This window comes from Schistocerca serialis, chromosome 1, assembly GCF_023864345.2.
Source record: "Schistocerca serialis cubense isolate TAMUIC-IGC-003099 chromosome 1, iqSchSeri2.2, whole genome shotgun sequence".
In the NCBI taxonomy this organism is placed as follows: Eukaryota; Metazoa; Arthropoda; class Insecta; order Orthoptera; family Acrididae; genus Schistocerca; species Schistocerca serialis.
The window spans coordinates 706,736,147-706,760,041 of record NC_064638.1 but is presented as its reverse complement, the minus strand read 5'-3'; the positions used below and the strand labels follow the sequence as shown (position 1 = coordinate 706,760,041).

General features: G+C 44.3%; 1 protein-coding gene across 1 annotated transcript in view; it reads left to right on the top strand.

Moving 5' to 3' along the window:
• The first annotated feature begins 1,364 nt into the window (after nucleotides 1-1,364).
• Nucleotides 1,365-23,895, top strand: part of LOC126426824 (potassium channel subfamily K member 18-like) — a 63,944-nt gene continuing 41,413 nt past the window's right edge. Inside the window, exons 1-2 of the mRNA XM_050088878.1 lie at nucleotides 1,365-1,461; nucleotides 14,604-14,759. Coding sequence (XP_049944835.1) covers nucleotides 1,365-1,461; nucleotides 14,604-14,759 — 253 coding nt within the window. The remainder of the gene's footprint in view (nucleotides 1,462-14,603; nucleotides 14,760-23,895) is intronic.

The window sequence follows — 23,895 nt, the reverse complement described above, 5'->3', positions numbered from 1 at the left end:
GTATGGTGTCTGTTGTCCGAAAGCGCAGACACCACACATTCATACAATTTAATAGGCCTAGCTGGGAAAGCCGGCCGTTGTGGCCGAGCGGTTCTAGGTGCTACAGTCTGGAACCGCGCGACCGCTACGGTCGCAGGTTCGAATCCTGCCTCGGGCATGAATGTGTGTGATGTCGATAGGTTAGTTAGGTTTAAGTAGTTCTAACTTCTAGGGGACTGATGACCTCTGAAGTTAAGTCCCATAGTGCTCAGAGCCATTTGAACCTAGATGGGAAATGAATCCACACTCTTCAGTGCGAATCCACAAATACGTCCGACCTCCTGAGGGTGGAATCTCGTAAGAGTGAATGTGGAGGAAATAGCCGCAGTCTGCGGATAGGTGGCGCTCGATGGGAGTGTGGATAGACCGTGAGGGGAGCTGAGATAAGCCGTGCAGTGTCGATAACGCTGTGTCCCGGATGGCGCAGTGGTTACCTCACCTAGTAGAAAAACATTGTCGAATAAAGCAAAGAAGGCATTGGGCACAAAGTAATTTTGCCAGTTAAGCAGTTGGTTGGTTCTCTATTTTTCTTATAAATTTGAAGCTCCTCTAAAAAAAAAAAAAAAAAAAAAAAAAAAAAAAAAAAAAAAAAAAAAAAGTAAGTAGGAGGTCACGGGTTCGAATCCCGGCCCAATGCACATCATTTTTTACTCGTCGCCTCCGATTCCGCGTAATGTCCCCACGCAGCTGACAGCAGTGGTCCCTCCCCTTTCCTTTCCTTTGCTTCCTTCCCCTCTCCACCTTCAGTTTACAGACAATGACAGGGGATACACTGGCGCCGCTGCAAAGCCGTCTCCGCCTGCGCACAACGCGTCACGCACCTCTATTTTTCTTGCACGTCGCTGTAGCAGCTGATAACAACAACAGTTACAACAACATTGCTCTTTCATTTGTACCAAGTAATTTCATTTTTCTGCGTCGTATTCCGTCCACTCGTTTCAGCTTTATGGCTTTCTATTGATTTATTCGTGTTTGACAGTCTGTAAGATATTTATTTGGCCAGGTGCGCCACTTTCATTTTCGGAGGCTATCCTCGTAACGTGGGATCCTTTGTCCCTCCTTTGAGGCTGTTTACAACTGGCAGAGAGGTAGAGCGGCGGCGCTCGGCGTCCATATCCATTAGCCACGTTCGCAAAACCGCCGGGCGCAGACCCGGCGCAGGTAACGGCGGGCATTATCGCCCATTCCGATGCGCGGCTGGAAGCGGCCGTCAGCTTGCTGCGCCAGCGGCTGCCGGTGGTCCGCTAATGACGGCCAATAATTAAAACACGCGTGGCCTTTGATCGGGACAAGACGCGTGGCTGCGCCCAGGGCGGAGCGCCGTAATGGCACGCGGGCGCGCCGTCTCCAGTAATGACCGCTGCGCCGCAGGCGTCGGCTGCGGCTTGGCGTCGAGTGGCCTTCCTTTTGTGGCAGACGCGCGTGAGAGCGGCGGGGCCTTTCACGTGAGCCGATACTCTCTCCTCTGCCTCCTTTATTCTCCCCTTTTATTGTCCGCCCGCCAATGTTGCGCTTTGTGTGGCAGTCGGTAATAATATACTAGCGTGGAGCGGCGCTTGTTGCTGCCGCCAAGTGTGCCCCCGCTGTGTGACGACGCGTCACTTTCACTCCAGTCGGGCCGTACACCGACAACGACAGTACCACCAGCAGATCGCCTTGTTGCCTCCAGGAGAAAAACCGTCGCAACTCTTCCATCAACCAATAGCTCAAAAATGTTCAAATGTGTGTGAAATCTTATGGGACTTAACTGCTAAGGTCATCAGTCCCTAAGCTTACACACTATTTAACCTAAATTATCCTAAGGACAAACACACACACCCATGCCCGAGGGAGGACGTGCTTGCTGGATGTCTTTTGCTAGCTCGTTTTGCAGTAAGGTGATCCGACTCTACTCTTCTTTAACCTCTGATATTTCTGCCTGTTTGTTGTCGATATGTTCAATGCACTTCGCGTGCTGGTCGATCTTTCGATCGCTTTTGGAGCATGGAAAGAATCTTTTTGGTTTTGCATATTTGGTTTATGCCATGTTTCACTCGTTCTTTGGCTAACAAAGCGTCCTTGCGTGCACCTTGGGCTACTAATATTCCCGAAGTGGGATATCGTTTTGCCTCATTCGCAACCTCTCGCTTGTCTATTGATGTTTTCTTGACTTTTCTACCTCTTCCTTAACACTCGCAACTTCCTTCTTAATCTGTTCTACACTCCTGGAAATGGAAAAAAGAACACATTGACACCAGTGTGTCAGACCCACCATACTTGCTCTGGACACTGCGAGAGGGCTGTACAAGCAATGATCACACGCACGGCACAGCGGACACACCAGGAACCGCGGTGTTGGCCGTCGAATGGCGCTAGCTGCGCAGCATTTGTGCACCGCCGCCGTCAGTGTCAGCCAGTTTGCCGTGGCATACGGAGCTCCATCGCAGTCTTTAACACTGGTAGCATGCCGCGACAGCGTGGACGTGAACCGTATGTGCAGTTGACGGACTTTGAGCGAGGGTGTATAGTGGGCATGCGGGAGGCCGGGTGGACGTACCGCCGAATTGCTCAACACGTGGGGCGTGAGGTCTCCACAGTACATCGATGTTGTCGCTAGTGGTCGGCGGAAGGTGCACGTGCCCGTCGACCTGGGACCGGACCGCAGCGACGCACGGATGCACGCCAAGACCGTAGGATCCTACGCAGTGCCGTAGGGGACCGCACCGCCACTTCTCAGCAAATTAGGGACACTGTTGCTCCTGGGGTATCGGCGAGGACCATTCCCAACCGCCTCCATGAAGCCGGGCTACGGTCCCGCACACCGTTAGGCCGTCTTCCATTCACGCCCCAACATCGTGCAGCCCGCCTCCAGTGGTGTCGCGACAGGCGTGAATGGAGGGACGAATTGAGATGTGTCGTCTTCAGCGATGAGAGTCGCTTCTGCCTTGGTGCCAATGATGGTCGTATGCGTGTTTGGCGCCGTGCAGGTGAGCGCCACAATTAGGACTGCATACGACCGAGGCACACAGGGCCAACACCCGGCATCATGGTGTGGGGAGCGATCTCCTACACTGGCCGTACACCACTGGTGATCGTCGAGGGGACGGTACATCCAAACCGTCATCGAACCCATCGTTCTACCATTCCTAGACCGGCAAGGGAACTTGCTGTTCCAACAGGACAATGCACGTCCTCATGTATCCCGTGCCACCCAACGTGCTCTAGAAGGTGTAAGTCAACTACCCTGGCCAGCAAGATCTCCGGATCTGTCCCCCATTGAGCATGTTTGGGACTAGATGAAGCGTCGTCTCACGCGGTCTGCACGTCCAGCACGAACGCTGGTCCAACTGAGGCGCCAGGTGGAAATGGCATGGCAAGCCGTTCCACAGGACTACATCCAGCATCTCTACGATCGTCTCCATGGGAGAATAGCAGCCTACATTGCTGCGAAAGGTGGATATACACTGTACTAGTGCCGACATTGTGCATGCTCTGTTGCCTGTGTCTATGTGCCTGTGGTTCTGTCAGTGTGATCATGTGATGTATCTGACCCCAGGAATGTGTCAATAAAGTTTCCCCTTCCTGGGACAATGAATTCACGGTGTTCTTATTTCAATTTCCAGGAGTGTATATTTTTGACAAGATACCATCCGTATCTCCTTGTCTCCTTTGTGACCAATTCCTTCATCTTCTCCATTTCCTTGGGATTAATTGCTTTAAATCCTTCATAGCTAACTTCTCTCTCTCTCTTGCATATTCTTCTCCACTTCCTATCTCTTACCCTCCGCTTCCTCTGTGTATCGCATGAGGGCCTCAAATTGAGATGCCCCGCTAATACCTCTGGGACTAGACGAACTCGATTACTTTCCTCTTTGTGGTTTTCTTCGTTATCTTCCACTCTCACTAACGTTACGTCTTGCTGTGCCTGAAGAGTCTACATGTCGATTTGCTGCTTTGTATGACCAAATTACTCGTAATGAACAGAAAATTCTGCTTTCGACATATCTGCAATATCAGCTGCTACATTCGAGTGAGAATTCTCCGCAACTTTCTCTTGATTAGTGCTAATAGTCTAGCAATGGTCCATCTGTGACGAATTTCGAATATGCACACTACTTTGGACCAAACGTGCCTTGCTTCTAGTGGGCATGTATTCAAGGTTTTACTCCCGCGAGATTTCAACTGCTCCTCGTCGCAATGCCACACAATTCTACCTTGAAATTTCCTCTGGTGTGCCACTGATTCTAAATCCCCAACAACGCATATCAAATGAAACAATCCTAATCTACGATAAAATACAAGAGCCACAGATAGTCCACAGATAGTCTCCCATCCCACGCATTCTTCGTCAGGAACTATCAACAAGTGACACAGAAATCACAACAAAAAATGAATGAAAATACGAACAAACAATAAACACATAGTTACAAATCATCAATGTACTGAGCGCCAGAAATTCGCATGGTAGCGAGAAACTAATTTACCTCGGTGCACCAACTGAATTTCAATAAGTGAAAACAGAAACCTTGTAGTGGAAATGCATCTGACGATCACAGAAGATGCCATCAATTTAGGATTCTGGTAGCGGTCGCCAAACTGCAAGGCTGCACTGGTCGTGCAGTACGATTTTAAAGGCTACAGGCGACTGTGAGTTTACGTCCTGGTAGTAACAATTTTACTAGTAAACGTTCCACTTCACTGGCTGGCCCATGCACCTATTAAATTTATTTTTCCCTTTGACTGTGGTTGTTGGTGTTGTTAGCCTGCTTTAGAGGTTATCACTTTTATCGACATCTAAATGACTTTGAATGCCAAAATAATTTAATTGAACTGTACCCCTGTTATTATTGTAGTCAAATGTTGATACGTGATTTATTTGATCGACATGGGCTTCATCCTTTATAAAAAGTGTGGCACAAGTTTATTGATCATAAAATAGGACACACTATAAAAGTTAAGCGTGATGACAAACAAATCATGATCTGGTGGCAACACCAATAGATGCAACAAATACTTAATACTTCACTGGGCGGCGATTAGTTGGCAAAGACTAACGTGTGTCTGACTGAATTATTTACTCTGGTTCAAAACGTGGATAACACAATCTGACATTATCTAACGCTGAAAGACTTCTATGGATTTATTCTACACAGAAATCACACTACGTTGATGCAGCTGAGAACAAGTGGCGAGACTGAAATTCTGCTTGCCCTAACAAGCTGGAGCAGGAGTACTATACCCCTTTCTGTATGTGTAGCGCTGTCTCCAGTGTCGGTCGTGGTTCAAGCGTCAGCGGAGCAGTGATACGCGACGCCTGTAACTTTTTATCATGGGGCACGAAAAATGCAATAACAATAATCATGACCAGAATCCTCTCGAGACTGGAGTCTGAGTTAGGAGAACAAGTTTTCCCTTTCCTCGCATTCCATCAGATCTTGGTAAACACCACAATGGTACTCATGCAGCCGCCCCCAGAAGGGTTTAGTCGTTTAGTGTCCCAACGTACCATTTCAGAGCTGCCATAAATGTTGCGTTACATAGTAAAATTCTTTAGAAGGCCTGAGTCTTCCGAAAAGAGTGTCAAGCAGAGGGATGACACAACCTGACGGCTACAAATGGCTCAAATGGCACTGAGCACTGTGGGACTTCATCAGTCCCCTAGAACGTAGAACTACTTAACTAACCTAAGGACATCACACACAGCCATGCTCGAGGCAGGATTCGAAACTGCGACGTAGCGGTCGCGCGGTTCGAGACTGAGGCGCCTAGAACCGCTCGGCCACACCGACCTGGCCTGACGGCTCCCTCGGCAGCGACCAGTCCTCAGTGAACATGGAAACTCGCGAATTCACAAAGATATTTAAGACATTGTCGAAATACCTTGGTCGGGCAACCTAAATTTCTCTCATGCCCTTGCTCCTGCTGTGGCTAGAGATGACCAACAGGTATGTCGAGATAGGTAGTTTTCCGGAGTCTTCAGCCGAAAGCATTTTCTGCATTCTTGGGAATAGTATTCTGTGCCTGGTAAGTGATTCGAGATGTACCTTTTCCTAATATCTGCATGTGGATTCCAAGCTGCATACCTCCACTGCAGGATTTACTATTAAATAACCAAACTGCCTGCTTGTTCTCAACTCCAGAAAACACTATTCGAAGGAGAGCCACCATGAAGATCCACATGCATTAACAACGTCGATACTCCCATCAACGCCTGCTCATGTTGATACTTCCTGTCGCCTCGCTAAAACGATGTTTTGGGTGTAAAATCAACATTAAACAATAACCTTGAATATGAAAAATAGTGGGTGAGTGACTCGTCCTCTCTCAATGTTTAGTACAGGAAATTTACTAGTAATTGTGAAAACCTTTAGTAAATAATCACTTGTGTGTTACCAAATAATAAAATTCAAAGAGTAAAATTCAATAAAAATCATCTCACACAGTTGATAAATTGTACGAGCTTCTCCCGATCTCACAAAGTGAGAAATTTTTATTATTTACATTTCACAAAAGGATCGCCTTTTTCGTCCATCACCTTTCTGCTGATGCATCAACAGTCCCCCAGTTCACGCTGGAATAGGCCGAATCATCAACAGAGTCGCCCTGCCAATTAAGTCACGCACCAGGGTCTTCTGGCTTGTGACATGGATGGCTATAGCAGGCGTCTAGGAGTTGCTGCCGCAAATCGCTGCTCTCTTCTGTTCGTAGTTGCCGTCAGAGGGACGTTCAATGGTCTAGTATCCTTTGCGTTTCCTTTCTCCTGCGTTTCCTTTCTCCTGCGAGATGGGCTATTGGAATCACGTTATTTCGCTTCCCTGGCAACCCTCACCTCGTAATCCCCTTAAGAATAAAAACCGATACAATCTCTTTTTTTCTGAACGTAATCACTGTATGTTATTTACAAGCTCACGCTGCTTTTAAATCCTTACAATACCTCAGCTCACCAAGCGGTTGTACAAAATGAAAACCAAAAGAAACTCAATAATTTTCCTTGTGTTTTACAGTTTCTTGTACAAATTATCAAAAATTCACGGGCAATCCATTAATTTATAGTGAATAAAGAAGGTGTTAGTTACTATTAAAGCGCATGAGATTCAGTACAATAAACAACATTATGACTCGACATTTTAAAGAAATTTTAATGAAACTGTAAATCGGGTACCCGTTTCTGCTGCCCTTATAAATTGTAAGTTACATCTGGCGCATCCTTAGCAATTATCCAGCAGTAGTCTGTCGAAATAGCAGAAGGCCAATTTCTTGCAGATCTCCTCTCCACGTCTGCAGTATGCTGGTGAAATTGCTCGCCAATTTCACTAGCAACTGTTTCGCGATTTTCAGTGAATGAGCACGAAGAAAGTGTATTTCAGAGAAACGTTACGGACAAGCTTTTATAACATGACAACAGTTCACCCACATGCTCCTTATAATTTTCTTCCATTTCCTAGGAAATTGAAGTGATCTAGGATCACAGGATAGAGTAGCATGGAGAGCTGCATCAAACCAGTCTCAGGACTGAAGACCACAACAACAACAGAAAAATATCGTCGACAAAAGCACTCTTATCCCTTCGGGACAAGGCTTGGGTTCTGAGGGAGAAATCAAAATAATGATAGAACACAATAACTTGCAGAAATACTGTTACATGAGTATTCAGCTTTGACACAGAGCGTTCCGTCCATGTCCAACTCCATGTACAAGTCCTTGGCAAAGAGGGGATAATTTAAACGCTTTGACAGTTCGCAGTACAGAAATAAACGCAATTCTTGAGGCCAGTTCTTACGTGCAATATTCGTAGAGGGAAAAAAACCGAGAGCTCAGAAGTTCATTTGACGATGTGACGTATCGGTTAATGATATCACATCGGCACCAAATTTTACCACAATTCTGCACAACCCCATCGTGGACGCCTCACACGATTTACAGATCATCACAGCCACTTCTGCCCACATTTCAACCCTTGTTTGATGGCTGTACGGCGGAGTTCAGTACCGCGACGTCCAGCGTTGAAATCACACGGTTTTATTAGGAGTGTCCAAGAAAAACATATCAGACACACCGCCGCTCAGAACCGGCAGGGAAAAGCCCAAGCGGTTGGCATGAAGGGGACAATGAAACAACCCCTTTCCTTGAGTACCACGTGTTTCGCTGTCAAAAACAATTTGCATTGCTATGAGCTACAGGGACCATGTTCTTGAGAACCTTTGACACTTCTGACACTTCCGACCATTTCAACACTTCTATAAGAATTTTGTGGGGCTCATTCCCACTGAACGTGATTGCACTCCTTTGGAGTGCAGTGTGACCGCAATTTTTACTCTAGTGTACTGTTGGGAACTACCAGGGACCGTCCCGAACCATTCGGCGAAGTATGAACTTGATCCCAATCAGAAAAGGGTGCTTACGCTTTTCCAGCCCTGCTGATTCACGTTCTCATGTAACAAGATCACGGAGCTGTGTGACATCCTCACACGCATCAATAAAACGGCAAACGGTCTCTCTCAGAGGTCATCCAGTATCAAAGGCTATCAAGGATGTGGTGCTGTTTGTTCATCATACTGCGAACTGTCGTTTCCGACTGCTAAAATGTGTGGGAACCAACACCACAAGGAAAAGGGGTGATTTGATTGGCGCCCTTTATGCCACTCTCTGAGGCCTCTTTGTGTCGATTCTGAGGGATGGTGTATCTGAAATATTTTCGTCGGCCAGTCACAGGAAAACATCGTGACTGCACCGCTGGGAATAGCAGTTCTGACCACCGTCGCGAACGCGTCTAAAGAAGGGGTGAAGTGTGGCCAAGACAAGTTATAAAAACTTTCCCATCGTGTGACACGTTCACACTGCCGTTCACTAGAATTGTCGTGAGATTTGGTGCCAATGTGACATCATTAACGAAACTTACAAGTCACTGAACTCTGGCGTTGCTGTCTTGCTCTTTGAAGCGTCGTTGAGCCCGAGGGTGACGTCACAGGGCGCCACGGTTTCGCGCAAATACAGAGGAAGGTTGAAGACAACTTTGAACAAAATTTCAAACATGTATGTCGCAACGGGAGACAACTACGGGGTTTCGAAAAAGTGATCCTTGCATTTTGTTGCCCAATGTAGTTTCATACAGTTAACACTTTCACAGTTGCATAGTGTCATAGAAGTATTACTGTCATCATATTTATATGGAAATGTAAATACTTTAGAAATATGGAGATATATTTTTTTGAATTTCCATACATCACTGAAATGGCGCCTTTCAATAAGCGACGATCGATTTGCTTCTGCATCGTACAGAATCGTGTATGTATAGCGGAGTTGGTAAATGCCTTGTGGGAGAATGGCAGGTTTTCTGGGTCAAGAAACAGTCCGACATACATGTTTAATTAGTCAGAAGGTTTCCAATTGATTCTAATCGACTGTGAGAAGCATCGCTTGTGAATTACAAATACCGTCAAACTTGAACAAGGCATTGTAACATTATTGACTACAATTTTTAATTGACGTAACTAGTAACTGGAAACAGAGATTTTTGATGCGTCACACTACACGCGATTGGCATGTATTTTTTTTCTCTGACATGTCTGTGACCTCTGAAATGTTTCTGATTAATGTTTTACGTAGTTTTCCATTTTTTACTCTGAACCAGTAATCCCGCCACTCAGATGCTCTAAGGAATCAGATTCCCACGAATAAAACGCTAAAGGATTCCACACAGCTCGACATTCATGGCGTCGTATCTTCTGAACTACGTGTCGTTTAGTAACATGTGAGTAGCTCTTGGCCTATTGGCTAGCGGAGCTGCCTCTAGAACGCAGAACCTCGGGTTTGATTGCCGAACGGAATGGAGGTTTCCTTCGCTCGGCATTGGCTGTTTGGCCGACAAAAGTCACCATTCTACAGGGCACGCGAAATTTTCACCATCCTTTCACTCTCTTACGCCACTGTCTCAGTCAGCTGTCTCGTTAACATTGTTGATTTCAATTTTGTTGTGAGGGCGCTCTATACTTAACCCTTACAAGCACAGTAGTTTCGTAATAAGGCCTGAAAAAATTAATTACTAGGTTTAATGCTGTTAGAATTCACACTGTTTTGACTTAGAATTTACACGAACGTCATTTTTTATATTTAAAAGTGCTGTGAGAGGGGTTTTTAATATTCAAAATCTCGCGCTTCACGCACGAGGTATGGCTTAGGTGGCTTTTGTAGCCCAGTTTGAGGCTTTTTAACAGTTTCACAGACCACACAACTTTACAAGCTGTACATGAGATGAGATACCGAAATAAATACTTATTTGAAACTACTCAAAATTGGTGAGACGCATACCTAAGACGAACGGCTATTTTTTTAAATAACGGTGCCAACCTGTTTTCAGTGAAAAAGCTATTTTCTTCGATGAAAAACTTCTTAATTAGCTGCTGTTTTTACTCGTCTTGAAATTTAAAGATACTATTAGCCAGATTACGGCATTTTTTTCGAACGCAGATATCAATATTGCGTTATAAGTTAGTATATACGCGTTCCAAGCTGTCACCATCAGTTTTTACCGCTTCCTACTTAATTACTTCTTTCAGGTCGGCTAAGGGGAGAGAGGGCGGGCTCCTATAACTTAGATATGTGATTGGAGCTATCACTACAGAAACACCCACAAGTGGTCAAATTAAGGAGCCTGGGGGCCAAAGGGTGTCACCAAAACATGAAATGCCCCTTCATGGAAGCATGTGACGAATCAGATTCATTTTCAGTGGTACAGTGTGTGAGGTTGCACCAGAATGTGGGAAATAAACATTTTTATGTAGTCGTCTTCTCAACGAAGTGTTGGGCATGTGAAATAGTGTTCAGAAATGATTGTAACATAAGTACAAATTTAGTTTTAAAAAATGGACAGAAAATGCCAGTCCCTCAGCACACTGTTATTCGCTGTATTGGCTGCGAATAGAAATGTTTTCGTGGCATTCACGAGGATTTCCGTTGGCCTATTATCAGATATTCTGTTTGTTGACCTCCCTTTTGAAGTGATAATGATGTTCTTTATTAATTATGATTATTGTATTTCCAATTTTGGAAATCAGAATTTGCGTTGAAATGGAAACGTCCTTTAATTAGTCAGAAACTGGTACCTTATACTGGTAAACAACGCACATTACATGTGGGTTACATTTCAAATCTTTCCGCGAACTAATTTTACTTCACGTGTATGTCTTTGTGCAATTCGGTTTCGTCATCGCATTAGTACTTGTCTTACCCTGTTTTCTGGGGGCTTTAGTGTCTTGCTTAGACACGATGTATTCCTCTTCACTATACTTCCTATTGTTGTCTGACGAATCCTCCTCAGAGTTGTAATGTGGCTGGGAACAGTTTCTCAGCGCCCTAGGCTGAAACGAAAGCAAAAAGGTCACTAAACGGCCAATCACTTACCATATACGCTATGTGCAAACATGTCGTGCCCTGCTATGCACTCCATCTCTGCTGAAACGTGAAATTGTCACTAATTCATGCACTCTACCCACCCAAGGCACATCATACTAGCTACGCTCACGGAAATGAAAATTGTTGCACTGTGACCATCTTAACCAGCTGTTACAGCTGTTACGAAATACTCCATTACCTCCATTCCTGCGCTATATGTTGATCAAAATCACATCCTTATTTTCAGTGTAGTAATGAGGTAAGGTGAAGAATAGGGTGAGTCGAAAGTTGCTGAAATTTTTCAGCTGGAGACTGAAACATAACAGGCACAGACGGCGCACACGTGTAGCTTAATCCCATTTCTCGGACTCTGAGAAAGGTCGAATCACTGTCATGAGGTCATAGAAGCATCACACCGTACATCAGTTAATTGCAGTTCAATGACTGCAGACGGAGTGGGGACGAGGTGGAATAACGACTACTGTGTGGGAATAAATGACCGCGGGTCCCTCCGGAAGGACTACACAATGACAAGGTGTTGGGTTGATCGATTGCCTTTCCCGAGTATACGGATGGCAACAACTGTAATCCGAACACAGGTCACCGGCAAAGTGCCTCCACGTACCGATGGGAACAGGTTACTGGAAGCTACCACTAACAGCATACCACGGACAACAGAAACAAATGACATATTTCAGCAGGATAATGCGAGCCTCCACACTGCAGGTCACGTAACTCACTCCCTGAGAAATTTGAGGAGACTTATGCCTCTGCTGAATAGGTCGCTAGACTAGCTGGTCATTTTCCGTTCAAAAATGTTTATGTAGTGACGTGTTTCGGGCACAACCCATCATGAGAATATCGAAAAGTCTTCATGCAACATATGGAGTCACATGTTGAAAAGCGTCAGAGCTTTTCATGTTTTTAATTAAAGGAGATAATTGCTTTTAAAATCAGTCATTAGTTTATTGCAATATATATTAAGTGTGATGGAGGGAATTATTGTGTCATTAAGCAAAGGGCTACGATTCTTCTCTTTGCAAACTTCGTACACTTTGAGCATGAAAGGAATTCTTCTGATGCGTTCCTAGCTGGGAAGCCCGGCGACCAGGTGGACACAGGTAGTGCGCCCACGGGCGAGCGGCGGTCGCGCGATTATGTCGGCACGCTTCACAGAGGGCAGGCCCCCAGAGGATTAGCGACAGGCGAAGACGCTGCATACATCAACACGCTGCCAAGGGAAGCCGTGGACATTCGCACGTGTGCCCAAGACAGCGGAAACTATAAACCTGGAGCGAAAAACAGCTTTGCCACGATTCTAGATAACACGGACAGAGCGGCGAGTTGAATACCCACAGCACGACTTGGGTGTCCAAGAATCTCAAGTGGCCCGGGGAATTTTGGCCGTTTCCAGCGAGCAGAACACCTGGGAGCGTAGCGGAAATACTCAGAGGGAGAAGTCTTGGTTTATTTGTATACTCTGTCTCACACAGTGTATGGCTCTCTTTTCCTCGCGGAATGCGGCGGCAAGGAGGGAAAAAAATTTGAAACGGACCTCTTCATTGGCAAGAATCTCATGTTCGCTTTGAAAAATAGTACAAGCTACGTAATTTACGGAAGGGCGGATACAAGACACTGGAGGGGAGCGGCTCTCTCTCTCTAGGTGCGAGGAGCGCACTAGTATTAGGGATTCCGAATTTTGCTTCTGAGGAGGCAGGATTTCACTCTTGACTGCTTCATATAAGTCGCAACAATTCTCTTATCGCTTGTCATGAGACAATGCACTTTGCATTCGTTGCAAACAGCGTAGAGAGCAAAATTTGTTAGATCCAAGTAGGTGAGCTTCACTCACTGTGCGCGTTATTAAGAGCTTAACTCAGGATCATTTTGATTTACTACATGTCCGATGACGGTAGTACTGTTAGAACAACTTTGAGCTTTGTTTAATGCAGTTTCACGTAGGTTTGCACTTTCAGATGGGCGCATACCGTCATCCAGTAATGATAACTTCCAATAGCAGGTTTCGGTCACTATTTTCAGCGTTGGGCATGTTAGACGCTATCAACTACGTCGCCGGCAGAGTCTCGATGCAGCCGCACGCAATCAGCCGACTCCACCGCCACGCCGACCACGCTATGAACATGGTAATACAGAAAACGCCCGCTTTTCTAGCTGCACATTCTTCTTTTGCTTTCTTCAATTTCCTTGCAATGTGTTAGATGCTCATAAAGACGCAAGGCACAGTATTCACCGTTTGCCCGCTAAGAGAGTCATATGTTCAGCTGCTTTTTTTATTCCTTCCTCATTTATTACACCAGGTCAACCCATCTCGTGTAATTTATTTATATGTTAAATTATAATGAAGTCATATAATGCTCATGTGAATAAGCAAATACCAGGGCAGGCACCTTATATAATTCACTTGTTGTGAGCTCTTGGTGTCAATTCAATTCTATTTGTCGTTTTTTTAATACTTTCTACAATATCTGGCGACCCAATTTTCTTTATTTTTGTTTATCATTAATTGAATAATTTGTGAGTGAATGTTTACTGAATTTGATAAAATTTCAATAATTATTGCATATACAGTTTAATGCAGTTTCACTGAATAAACCACTTTTATGTTGAACAACACTCCCTGCATTTCATTTATAAAAATCTAAATAAAATTCACACCTCTTTCTCCCTTCCTCACGTGGTATCTTGCAATGTGTCACGGGTCAGTATCAGTTCTCAACTTGCGTAAAGTACGGATCCTTGACTGTCCTGTCTATTTGTCTCATTTTTGACCTATAGAGCATGGATAGCAAAAGGAAACGTATTATTTCATACCAGCCTCCAACCAGCAGTCTTCATGATCGGAACCAGCGTGCGTTTCAGATATGGAAGGGAATTCCAAGTAACTTAAGGTGACTTGCAGAGATTATTTGTCTTCAAATCACCACTGATGCAATAGTGGAGTTTCACATCTTAAGCTGATGTTGATTATGGACTTCAATTCTGAAAGGAAGAAACACTTAGTCATTTAATATCTGTAAAGTGATGAACACCTCAATAACGTTCGGTAAGAACGGTTCTCATCTACGCCACTGTATATCACAAAGAAGACCTGTTTCTGTCGTCCACACACCTGTTTCTATTCGCTACATTAGCTGTGCCGCCAGTGCAGCCCGCATCGCCTGTGTTGTCGGCAGGGTACGGCAACCTGGCGCCCAAGACGGCGGCGGGCAAGGTGGCGACCATGGTGTACGCCATCGTGGGCGTGCCGCTGATGCTGCTCTGCCTGTCCAATCTGGGCGCGCTGCTCGCCGACACGTTCCAGTTCGCCTACTCGCAGGCGCACGCCTGCTGCTCGCCCCCTCCGCCTCCGCGGGCCTCGGCCCAGCCGCCCCCGGCCGGCGCCGCCCAGGCATCGGCCCCCGCCGCCGCCTCGCCGCCCCCGCCGTCGCGGCAGCCTCCAGAGAAGCCCCTAGTGACGGCCACCCTGCGTCGCAACCGCCCTATGGCTCCCGAGGTAAGGCGCGCATTGTCTTCGCACAACTTGCGTGCGGTAGAGTTCTCGGATTACTTAGGAGCTGACCCTTTAGAGAGGCAGCGAGAAGTATTTAATTAGCCTCTACCACTGACGTACGTCAAGCAAAGTATCGGATTTACTATGGACTAATTTAGCTCTCCCTTCACTTGCTTCATTCTCAACAAGATTTTGGTAAGAACTGTTTACGTAAGTTACTAACTTAGGAGTTCGTCACATCATTTCTTGTATATGTTGTGGTTGGGTTATGTTTATACTTAAATGATTAATTTGCTTACTGTTGATTTAACTGCCACAGATTGCTTTTTGCATACAAATTTCTTGAAAACACATCAGTGGGGTGAAAAACCCATCTTTGAGTTAGTAGATTTGTATAGAAATTAGTGCACCATAATGTCGTCATCAGAGCACAGATTGCCGGATGTAAACAAAAGTTTTCAACAGTAAAGCAGAAAAAAATCCCGACAAACTTTCCTAGCGAATTTGTTTGCCCACTGCTCCAACAGTGTAATATTTTACTGCATGTTGCTGGCCACTATTTCTCTTTTATTACTATGGTCTTTTATTGGCGCCATATATCATTAAATAATCTGTATGCAATAGACAAAAGGCTGAATGGTTATTTATATGCATACGTCATCTTTAGCTTGTCAGGTTATCACAAGAACCCATCGTGTGCGAGGTCGCAAGCTCAACCTTTAGTAAGGTCATTTGAAAGTGCTATGTTAATAATCATGACAAGAAAATTTTTAGCTACTATTGATTCACCATTTGCATCAGGAGGGCGACGGAAAATGAGTGTTCGAGAGGTGCAGAGAGTAAACTATTATGGGACATATGTATTACTCTTCACAAAACGGACATCGTCGTCATTCACGAAATGTTCAAAGCAAACCATTAACTTGCACCATGAACACCCAGTGAAAAATGATGCGTCACAGTGACCACAAAGGTTCGAACCATTAACGTCGAAGGTGAACTTTTTGGAGTTACAAACAGTGCAGGACATTCAGCTAGGTATTCACTCTTAAGGAATGCATATAGAACCATATTGGTACAACGAGGTGATGAGAACTGATGGAATGTGATGGCAAGCAGCCGAATGCGAAACAGTCTGAAGTGGAACTTATTATGAAACTGGCTATCTTTGAAGGCGTGGCTCCAGACAGAGAGATAACATGTTTTATAGGTACGGAGCAAAACTTTCGGAGGCCGAATTTGTCCAGTGGTTACACGTGATATGAACTGCAATGTCACACACATTTTAGGAAGGATAGTTTGCTCTAAAGAAGGAAGATTTCTATACGCCGACCAGGAATCAAGCAAAAGCAACTTATTTTCACCAGATATTGACCAAAAGCAGTGCCCATACCACAGCTGTCGTTTTCTTATGACTACTTTCCCACTCTTGTTTGCTGTAACATAAACATTTCCCCCTGCCCTTGCAAGACCACCCACACTAGAAAGAGTCTTAGAGAACAGAACATCTCCGACTTCTCACAGCAAAATAAATAGCTTTCCAGACAATTTACCATCCCGATTATCACTCGGCATAACTGTATACGATTGAGTTGAGGCATTCATGTTAGTTGCTCTTGACACAACTCTTTTGGTAAGTGTAATTTCCAGGGTTCCTTTCGTACACATTTCCTCTTCAAATACCGAGTTCAAAACAAATTCCCTACTGAACGATGGAATGAGTTTGTTTCTCACGTACAAATTTTCGGGCCGACTCCACGGTTTACTATGCATCGCCAACTTAACACATTGTTTGAAATTTCATTATCTTGCGTCTTCCAACTCTGTACAACTGTTTGAAGTTATGCAAGCATCCACGGCTCCTCTTCAAATCACTGTAATCTAGTTCACACAAAATTTGATGTGCAGCGTAGTAGGTCGCTGTCATGCGCACCGTTAATCTTATCAAGCACCCTTGAAACGCGTAAACACCAGTTTTTGTAACAAATGCGCCTTGTCCTCCCTTGAATATCCGTAGTTTTTCTGATGGTCTTATGCACTACACAGTCATATTGTTGCAGGCTTATTCGAAATCTCTCTCTCTCTTTTTTCCACTGCGCTGCGGCTGATGTTCAACGTACGTAATTATGCGTAGTACCCGTCCTTGGAAACGGTTGCCTGTTAGTGTGTTTCACTGGAGACGGGATTTGTGACTCTCTGTTCGACTAGGGTAATGAACTACATGACTCGACACTTTCACTTATTAAGCACGTATCGTCATCATTGTACTCCTCTTGTAAATTGTTCACACTGTCGAGTGCATACAACACAACGCATTCTACTTACTCACCTCGCAGAAATGCAAGTATTTCACCTACCACTTCTTTCTCAGCGAAATTCCTTGTATTCTTTTCTGGCGAAACATAAACTTCGCCACGCCTGCTAGCCGCGCGGTCTTAGGCGTCTTGTCACGGTCCGCGCGGCTCCCCCCGTCGGAGGTTCGAGTCCTCCTTCGGGCATGGGTGTGTGTGTCGTCCTTAGCGTAAGTTAGTTTAAGTTAGATTAAGTGGTGTGTAAGATTAGGGACCGATGACCTCAGCAGTTTCGTCTCTTATTTATTCAACAATATTACACTATTCCGACTTCGGCTTAGAATAAACCATCTCAGCATAAAACTAATAACTTCGATAGGTGCAAAATACTCGGTTTGGCCCAACCATGGGTTAAAACTGGGTGTCCATTTAAATTATTGGAAACAAACATGAAAACAAGAAAAAAGTCTTTTCAGCGATCAGAAATCCTTCAAGATGCTACCAATCTATTTTAGGTACCAAAATTTATTTTTTTCGAGAATTTATAATTTTCGAAACATTACACTAATACAGAAAACGTTCTCAATAACTGGTTCTAACAAAAAAAAAACTTTTTATAAAACACAGAAACCACAAACGAAGTGGTTGTCTTCTCCCACAACACTGGGACATTGTTCTTGAGCCCAGCCACAAGTAGACTGGCTGTTTTCTTTCCTTCGATAATGAGTTAAGTTAAAATATAACCCACTTCAAAATATGAAAGCTTCGTTTGGGCCTTCCTCACCTGATAAATCGAAGAATTTTTTGAGTCAATTTAGTCTTCCCAAACCGTCATTTTCCTGCTCCTTCGTCTTATTTACGGTTTGGCCTTTTTGGTTCTTCAACATAAAAAGCTTTCGTTTTGAATGTTTCTACGCTTCTTTCTTTCCTGGCTGCCAATTTAGTTTTGTATGGATAGGACGGCAGTATTACTGTTTTGCCCTTTTTTCTATTGATGATTTTCTTTCTACCATATCAACCTTTGGAGGAGGCATTAGAGACTTCGATGACACAGATATTGGCGACGGCGTACGAGAAGTTCCAGCAAGCCACAAGCAATCCGCCCAATGTCGTTTTCAAAGTCCCAAGAACAGCTACCAATACATATTGTGTGTTTTTTTGGAATTTTTCGGTTATAGAGGATTGAAAGATTTTGTCTTGAAGGACACTGACTCGAGGGACGTCATCCTGAAATACTTCCCGTTGTGATACTTTGATTTGTGGGCTCTTATTTTCTTTAAACCACTGGTATACCAGATTTTTCCCCATATGGAAAACATACTAAGTCGAAATAATTGCTTACCTATTGCTTATCAGGTAATGTTTCTCTGCCGGCTGCGGTGGCCAAGCGGCTCTAGGCGCTCCAGTCCGGAACCGCGCTGCTGCTACGGTCGCAGGTTCGAATACTGCCTCGGACATCGAAGTGTGTGATGTCCTTAGGTTTAAGTAGTTCTAAGTTCTAGGGGACTGATGACCTCAGATGTTGGGTCCCGTAGTGCTCAGAGCCAATTGAACCATTTGAATATTTCTCTTCGAAACACTGCTCCAACATCGGAGAATATTTCAGAAAAACATTAAAAATGCCTGAAAGAAAAAGAGCAGGTGTCCACTGTTGATGATTATCTACTGATAATAGTTCCTAGCGTTATGAGACGCGCTGGTCACTGAGATCTGGAGCTACCTGGTTTGACTCGCATAGCCGGTTTTGGCCCACTCTTCCTTAAAGCCTTTTCAAAAATGGTTCAAATGGCTCTGAGCACTATGGGACTTAACATCTATGGTCATCAGTCCCCTAGAACTTAGAACTACTTAAACCTAACTAACCTAAGGACATCACACAACATCCAGTCATCACGAGGCAGAGAAAATCCCTGACCCTGCCAGGAATCGAACCCGGGAACACGGGCGCGGGAAGCGAGAACGCTACCGCACGACCACGAGCTGCGGACAAGCCTTTTCAGAAGTTGTCATCAGTTTCTGTATAAACAGACGAACCAATCTGAAACGACGACGTTCGTGGACTGTACTCATGTCTCTGCGTACAAAGTTACAGTGATACTTCTAATGGTTTTATTATGAATGATCAGTGTGTACCCGTTGAAACTCTTATTTCCACTGACGTCTAAGATGAATGTTGAGTTAACACGACAACTATATGACACGCTACACTGAAAACGTTAAACATCAAAGCAAATCGGGGGGTGGGGGGGCGACCAAATTCGTATTTAAGATAATAAATAGGCTATATCTTCTGTGTGAACTGTTGAACGATGTTTGAATCAGAGCCAAAGATTTGCAGTTTAGTCGAGAATACCAACAATAGATTAACAACGGCTGTCATGTAGCAACCTTCACAGTTTTACTACCATAAACTTGATAATAGCGACTTCGGCATGAAAGTTCAGAGGGCAAATGTTCTACAATCATTACTGGAGGAATCTAAAGTAGGTGTAGAATAGTACAATCTAGATAACATTTTTCTGTCCTATAAGTTTATCAACCGGAATGAACGGCTCTCTTGAATGTTTTTGTTAACTATTCTTCCGTGAAGATCACATTAATGTAGGTGATAATTTTTCCCTTTTAGGGTAGGATCTATCAGAAACATAAATTGCGTTCCCAGACTACTAATTACGTCCGAATGTGACTTGAAGATCCAGTACCTCATTGTACTTAACAGATAATTAATTTTTCAGGACACTTTACTCATAATGTTATTTATGTGGACACCTTAGCCATTTCAGACAGTATAGTCTCAGACCTATTTGCAACAACTAAGTGACTTACAGCTCTTGCAAATACCAAAATTCTATATCTGTATAAAGTCGTAATAATGTGAACTGAGCGTGTATACAGGGTGATTTCAAATGGTTCAGATGGCTCTGAGCACTATGGGACTTAACATCTGAGGTCATAAGTCCCCTAGAACTTAGAACTACTTAAACCTAACTAACCTAAGGACATCACACACATCCATGACCAAGGCAGGATTCGAACCTGCGACCATAGCGATCGCGCTATTCCAGACTGAAGCGCCTAGAGCCACTCGGCCACTACGGCCGACATACAGGGTGAGTCAAGAGTCATGTCCCAATCTGCATTGGTGACTCAAAAGCACTGGCTCTTGAGAGAAAGTCGTAATTAGTGAAGACGTAATACAAAGAGATGAACGCATGTTGCAGATGTGCTTTAACCGTTCACACAAAATGTTACGTCACTGGTACATCGCAACAAGGATTGGGATAATATTCAGGAAAAACACGTGGAAAGCGGACCCACATATTTCGTCATTTGTTGTTTCATGGAATACACTTTATTCCTCAACAGTAATATTATAATTAAAATTTGGAAAACCTAGTTAGAAGAACAACAAAGCTCACAATAATTTAAAAGACTTGAATAGCCGCAATTCATGAATAACAGACTTTAACGGTTTATACCATTAAGAACAGGGCTTGAAACCAGGAATATACAGTCTCCAAATACAAGTAAGAATTCACACAACTAAAAGTGGCTGGAGGCGGGTTCAACAATCTGTTTTATCAAGAATGAATTACGAATGACTCCCACTAAATATATTAACAATTCCCAAGCATGGATGACGTGTTAAACAAGTGGGTAACACCCATCGAAAATACAGAAAAAATAACAAGTCATGCCACTCATTGTGGCTGTTGGAAAGCCTTTAACAGTGTATAAGACTTAATAAAATCCCTTAAGCAATAAAATACACAATGCTTGGTTCAAATGGCTCTGAGCACTATGGGACTTAACTTCTGAGGTCATCAGTCCCCTAGAACTTAGAACTACTTAAACCTAACTAACCTAAGGACATCACACACATCCATGCCCGAAGCAGGATTCGAACCTGCGACCGTAGCGGTCGCGCGGCTCCAGATTGTAGCGCGTAGAACTGCTCGGCCAATCGGGCCGGCCACAATGCTTCAAAATACAAGAAAAGCTGGGAAGGTATACAATTTAAATGTGACTCCCAGCTGTTACACATCAGCAGGAAGATTAAGAATGAAGCTTAAATAAATGTACACTTGCTGAAAAAGCAAGATAAGCTGGGAGGACATGCAATTTAAATGTGACTCCCGACTGGTACACACCAACAGAAACATTGACAATGACCCTTAAATAAATATACAATCCCCCGAAACACAAATAAGCTGCAAATACAATCAACAGGGAACAAGCAGGCAAGTTTCACAATGAGTGGAGTTAGCTAATGATTGTGGATAAAAGGAAAAGCTCAACAGTTCACATTCATAAGTAAAAAGCCTTAAAACTTAATACGCTCCAGAAGTAGCAATAAGGGTGCAGGGTTTAAACGAGTGGTTAAAGAGACGGTACAGTGAGGTGGAACTTCTCTTACAGGACACTGTTTAAGCCTCATGAGCTTACTGAAGGCACCAAATAGTATAGATTAATAGTTCGCAGTCAGTTGGTGACGCTCCGCCGTGACACGTACCAGACGATCAACTTTGCCTGACTTGAGGTAACACGAGGCGGCTGATAGAGGCACCAGATTTCGGGACAACCAGTCGTGTGACGGCGGAAGTGGTGCCACAGCAGAAAGAAAACATGTCTCTGCTCTGATCCCAGAGAACAGGAATGCGTGGTCCGCTGTCAAAACTACCCTGCAGACACGCATCAGATGGGAACAGTTATCTGCCCAAATAAGGGTACAGATGAGAACGCCTAAGATGCAGGGAATATTAAAATGCTGGGCATTGATTGTAACAACACTGCTGGTATTTCTGTATAGGCTCAAAATGATAATCTCCTGCAGGTAGATTATTGTCCTTGGTTTGTTGGTGTACACTGTAGGATTCAGATGCCCCCAGAGAAATACTACAGGTGAGCTCTGGTGACCTAGGTGGTCATTCCAGTGGACCGCGTCTTCCAGTCCAGCGCCCAGAAAGAATCGTATCCAAGAGTCGGCAGACGTTGCGTCCGAAGTGTGGAGGTATGACATCCCGCAGGGAGAAAAACCTACGTCTCCGTTCCAGAGGCAGATCGTCCAAATAGAGTAGTAATGTTTCCTCAAGATGATGTCTGTAGCGCCTAGCACTGAGTGTGCCGTAAAGTATGTGACCAGTGAGGACATCCTCATGTATGCCACACAAGACATTTAACGTAGGGTCAGTCTGAAAGTATGCTTCGGCGGTGAGATGGGGTCTGTCGTTTGCCCAACAGACGGCGTTATGTCTGTTCACCCTCCTTATTATATGGAAACTAATTTCATCGCTGAAGAAAATATCAACTTCAAAGTTCCCCAGGTGTATGCCTATTTCTTTAAGTCATTGACGGAATTGCACCCGCCTGTCAAGTATCCAGTAAAAGGGCCAATTGAGTTTACGTTGGTTTGTATGTCGCCTGTGATATTCTGCTGCTGCTTCCCGTTTATCCATGCCTGCCGCATGGATGAGAACCTCCTTCTCCTGATGTGTATACGTTGCTATACGAGTCACTAAACTGTGGAACAATGTTACACTAGACGGTTATGGTAACTGGCACATCTTTAATATCCTTCCGTCGGACTACATCAATCTATTGCCTCACAAACGACCGTATGGTACTATGCTTTGCGAGCTACTAATCATGTCGGCGGTGTGGTAATGGTAGGTCGTTCCTCTCGTTGTAGTATTCGCTGTTTCGAGTAATAGCCAATTTGTCGTATGGCACGTGACGTTTGAATCTCCCCGTATGTTACATACATTTCCAGCTGCTAGAGATTATTTTCTGTATTTTTGAAAAACAATTTATCAGCTTTATTCAGAGAGTTTTATTCAAACCTTAGAGATACAGGCTCTGTGTTTGATTCTGAGACTATATTAATGTTTACTCACTAGACAAAATATCAGAAACCCTCTGAAAATGGTACACTGGTCGCTTACGAGTGCTATAGAGCTGTTAAGAGGCGGCCATGCGATGTCTACCGCTGATTTAAGTCATGGCTATGATGTGTGTGTGTGTGTGTGTGTGTGTGTGTGTGTGTGTGTGTGTGTGTGTACTAGTTGGTTGTATGGAAACAGCGCAGTAAGATGGATCGACGTGGAAACGTGACGGAATGGCAGAAATATTTGAACGTGCCGCTGACCACATTGCGAATGAAGTGTATCAACTCACAGCACCACGTAAAACTGTGCGTATTCACTGGAAAAAAAAACAGTGTAGAAAGTGGACAAGAGACGTGTTATGTTATCCAACCTGTCACGAATTCGTATTTTTTTCAAATGAGGCGAGGCGTTGAATGGACCAATAGCGCTCTGAGGCTTTTAATTTCGCAGTATTTTGAGGTTGTTGTTCAGGCTGGAAGGGTTTCATGATGTTTTAGGGGTATTTCCCATACAGTGTCATGGGCCCATTCAGGTTCCCGCGATGTTTGTTTCAACTTTCTCGGCGACCAACTGTTTCCCTTTCTTCTACATCTCTGCGATGAATGTGCTGTCGACACTCCTGTCCCCGAAGGTGATAGCAGCAATTGTTCACACAGATGCTGGCATGTATTAATAGTTTGATGAACACTCTGGCAGGATACAGCACTTCGACTGTCCCACGGTCACCCAATATTAATTTAAATGAAATGAACTTAGCAATCAACGTCTCCACATCGGCTGTATACGACATATCTGACGA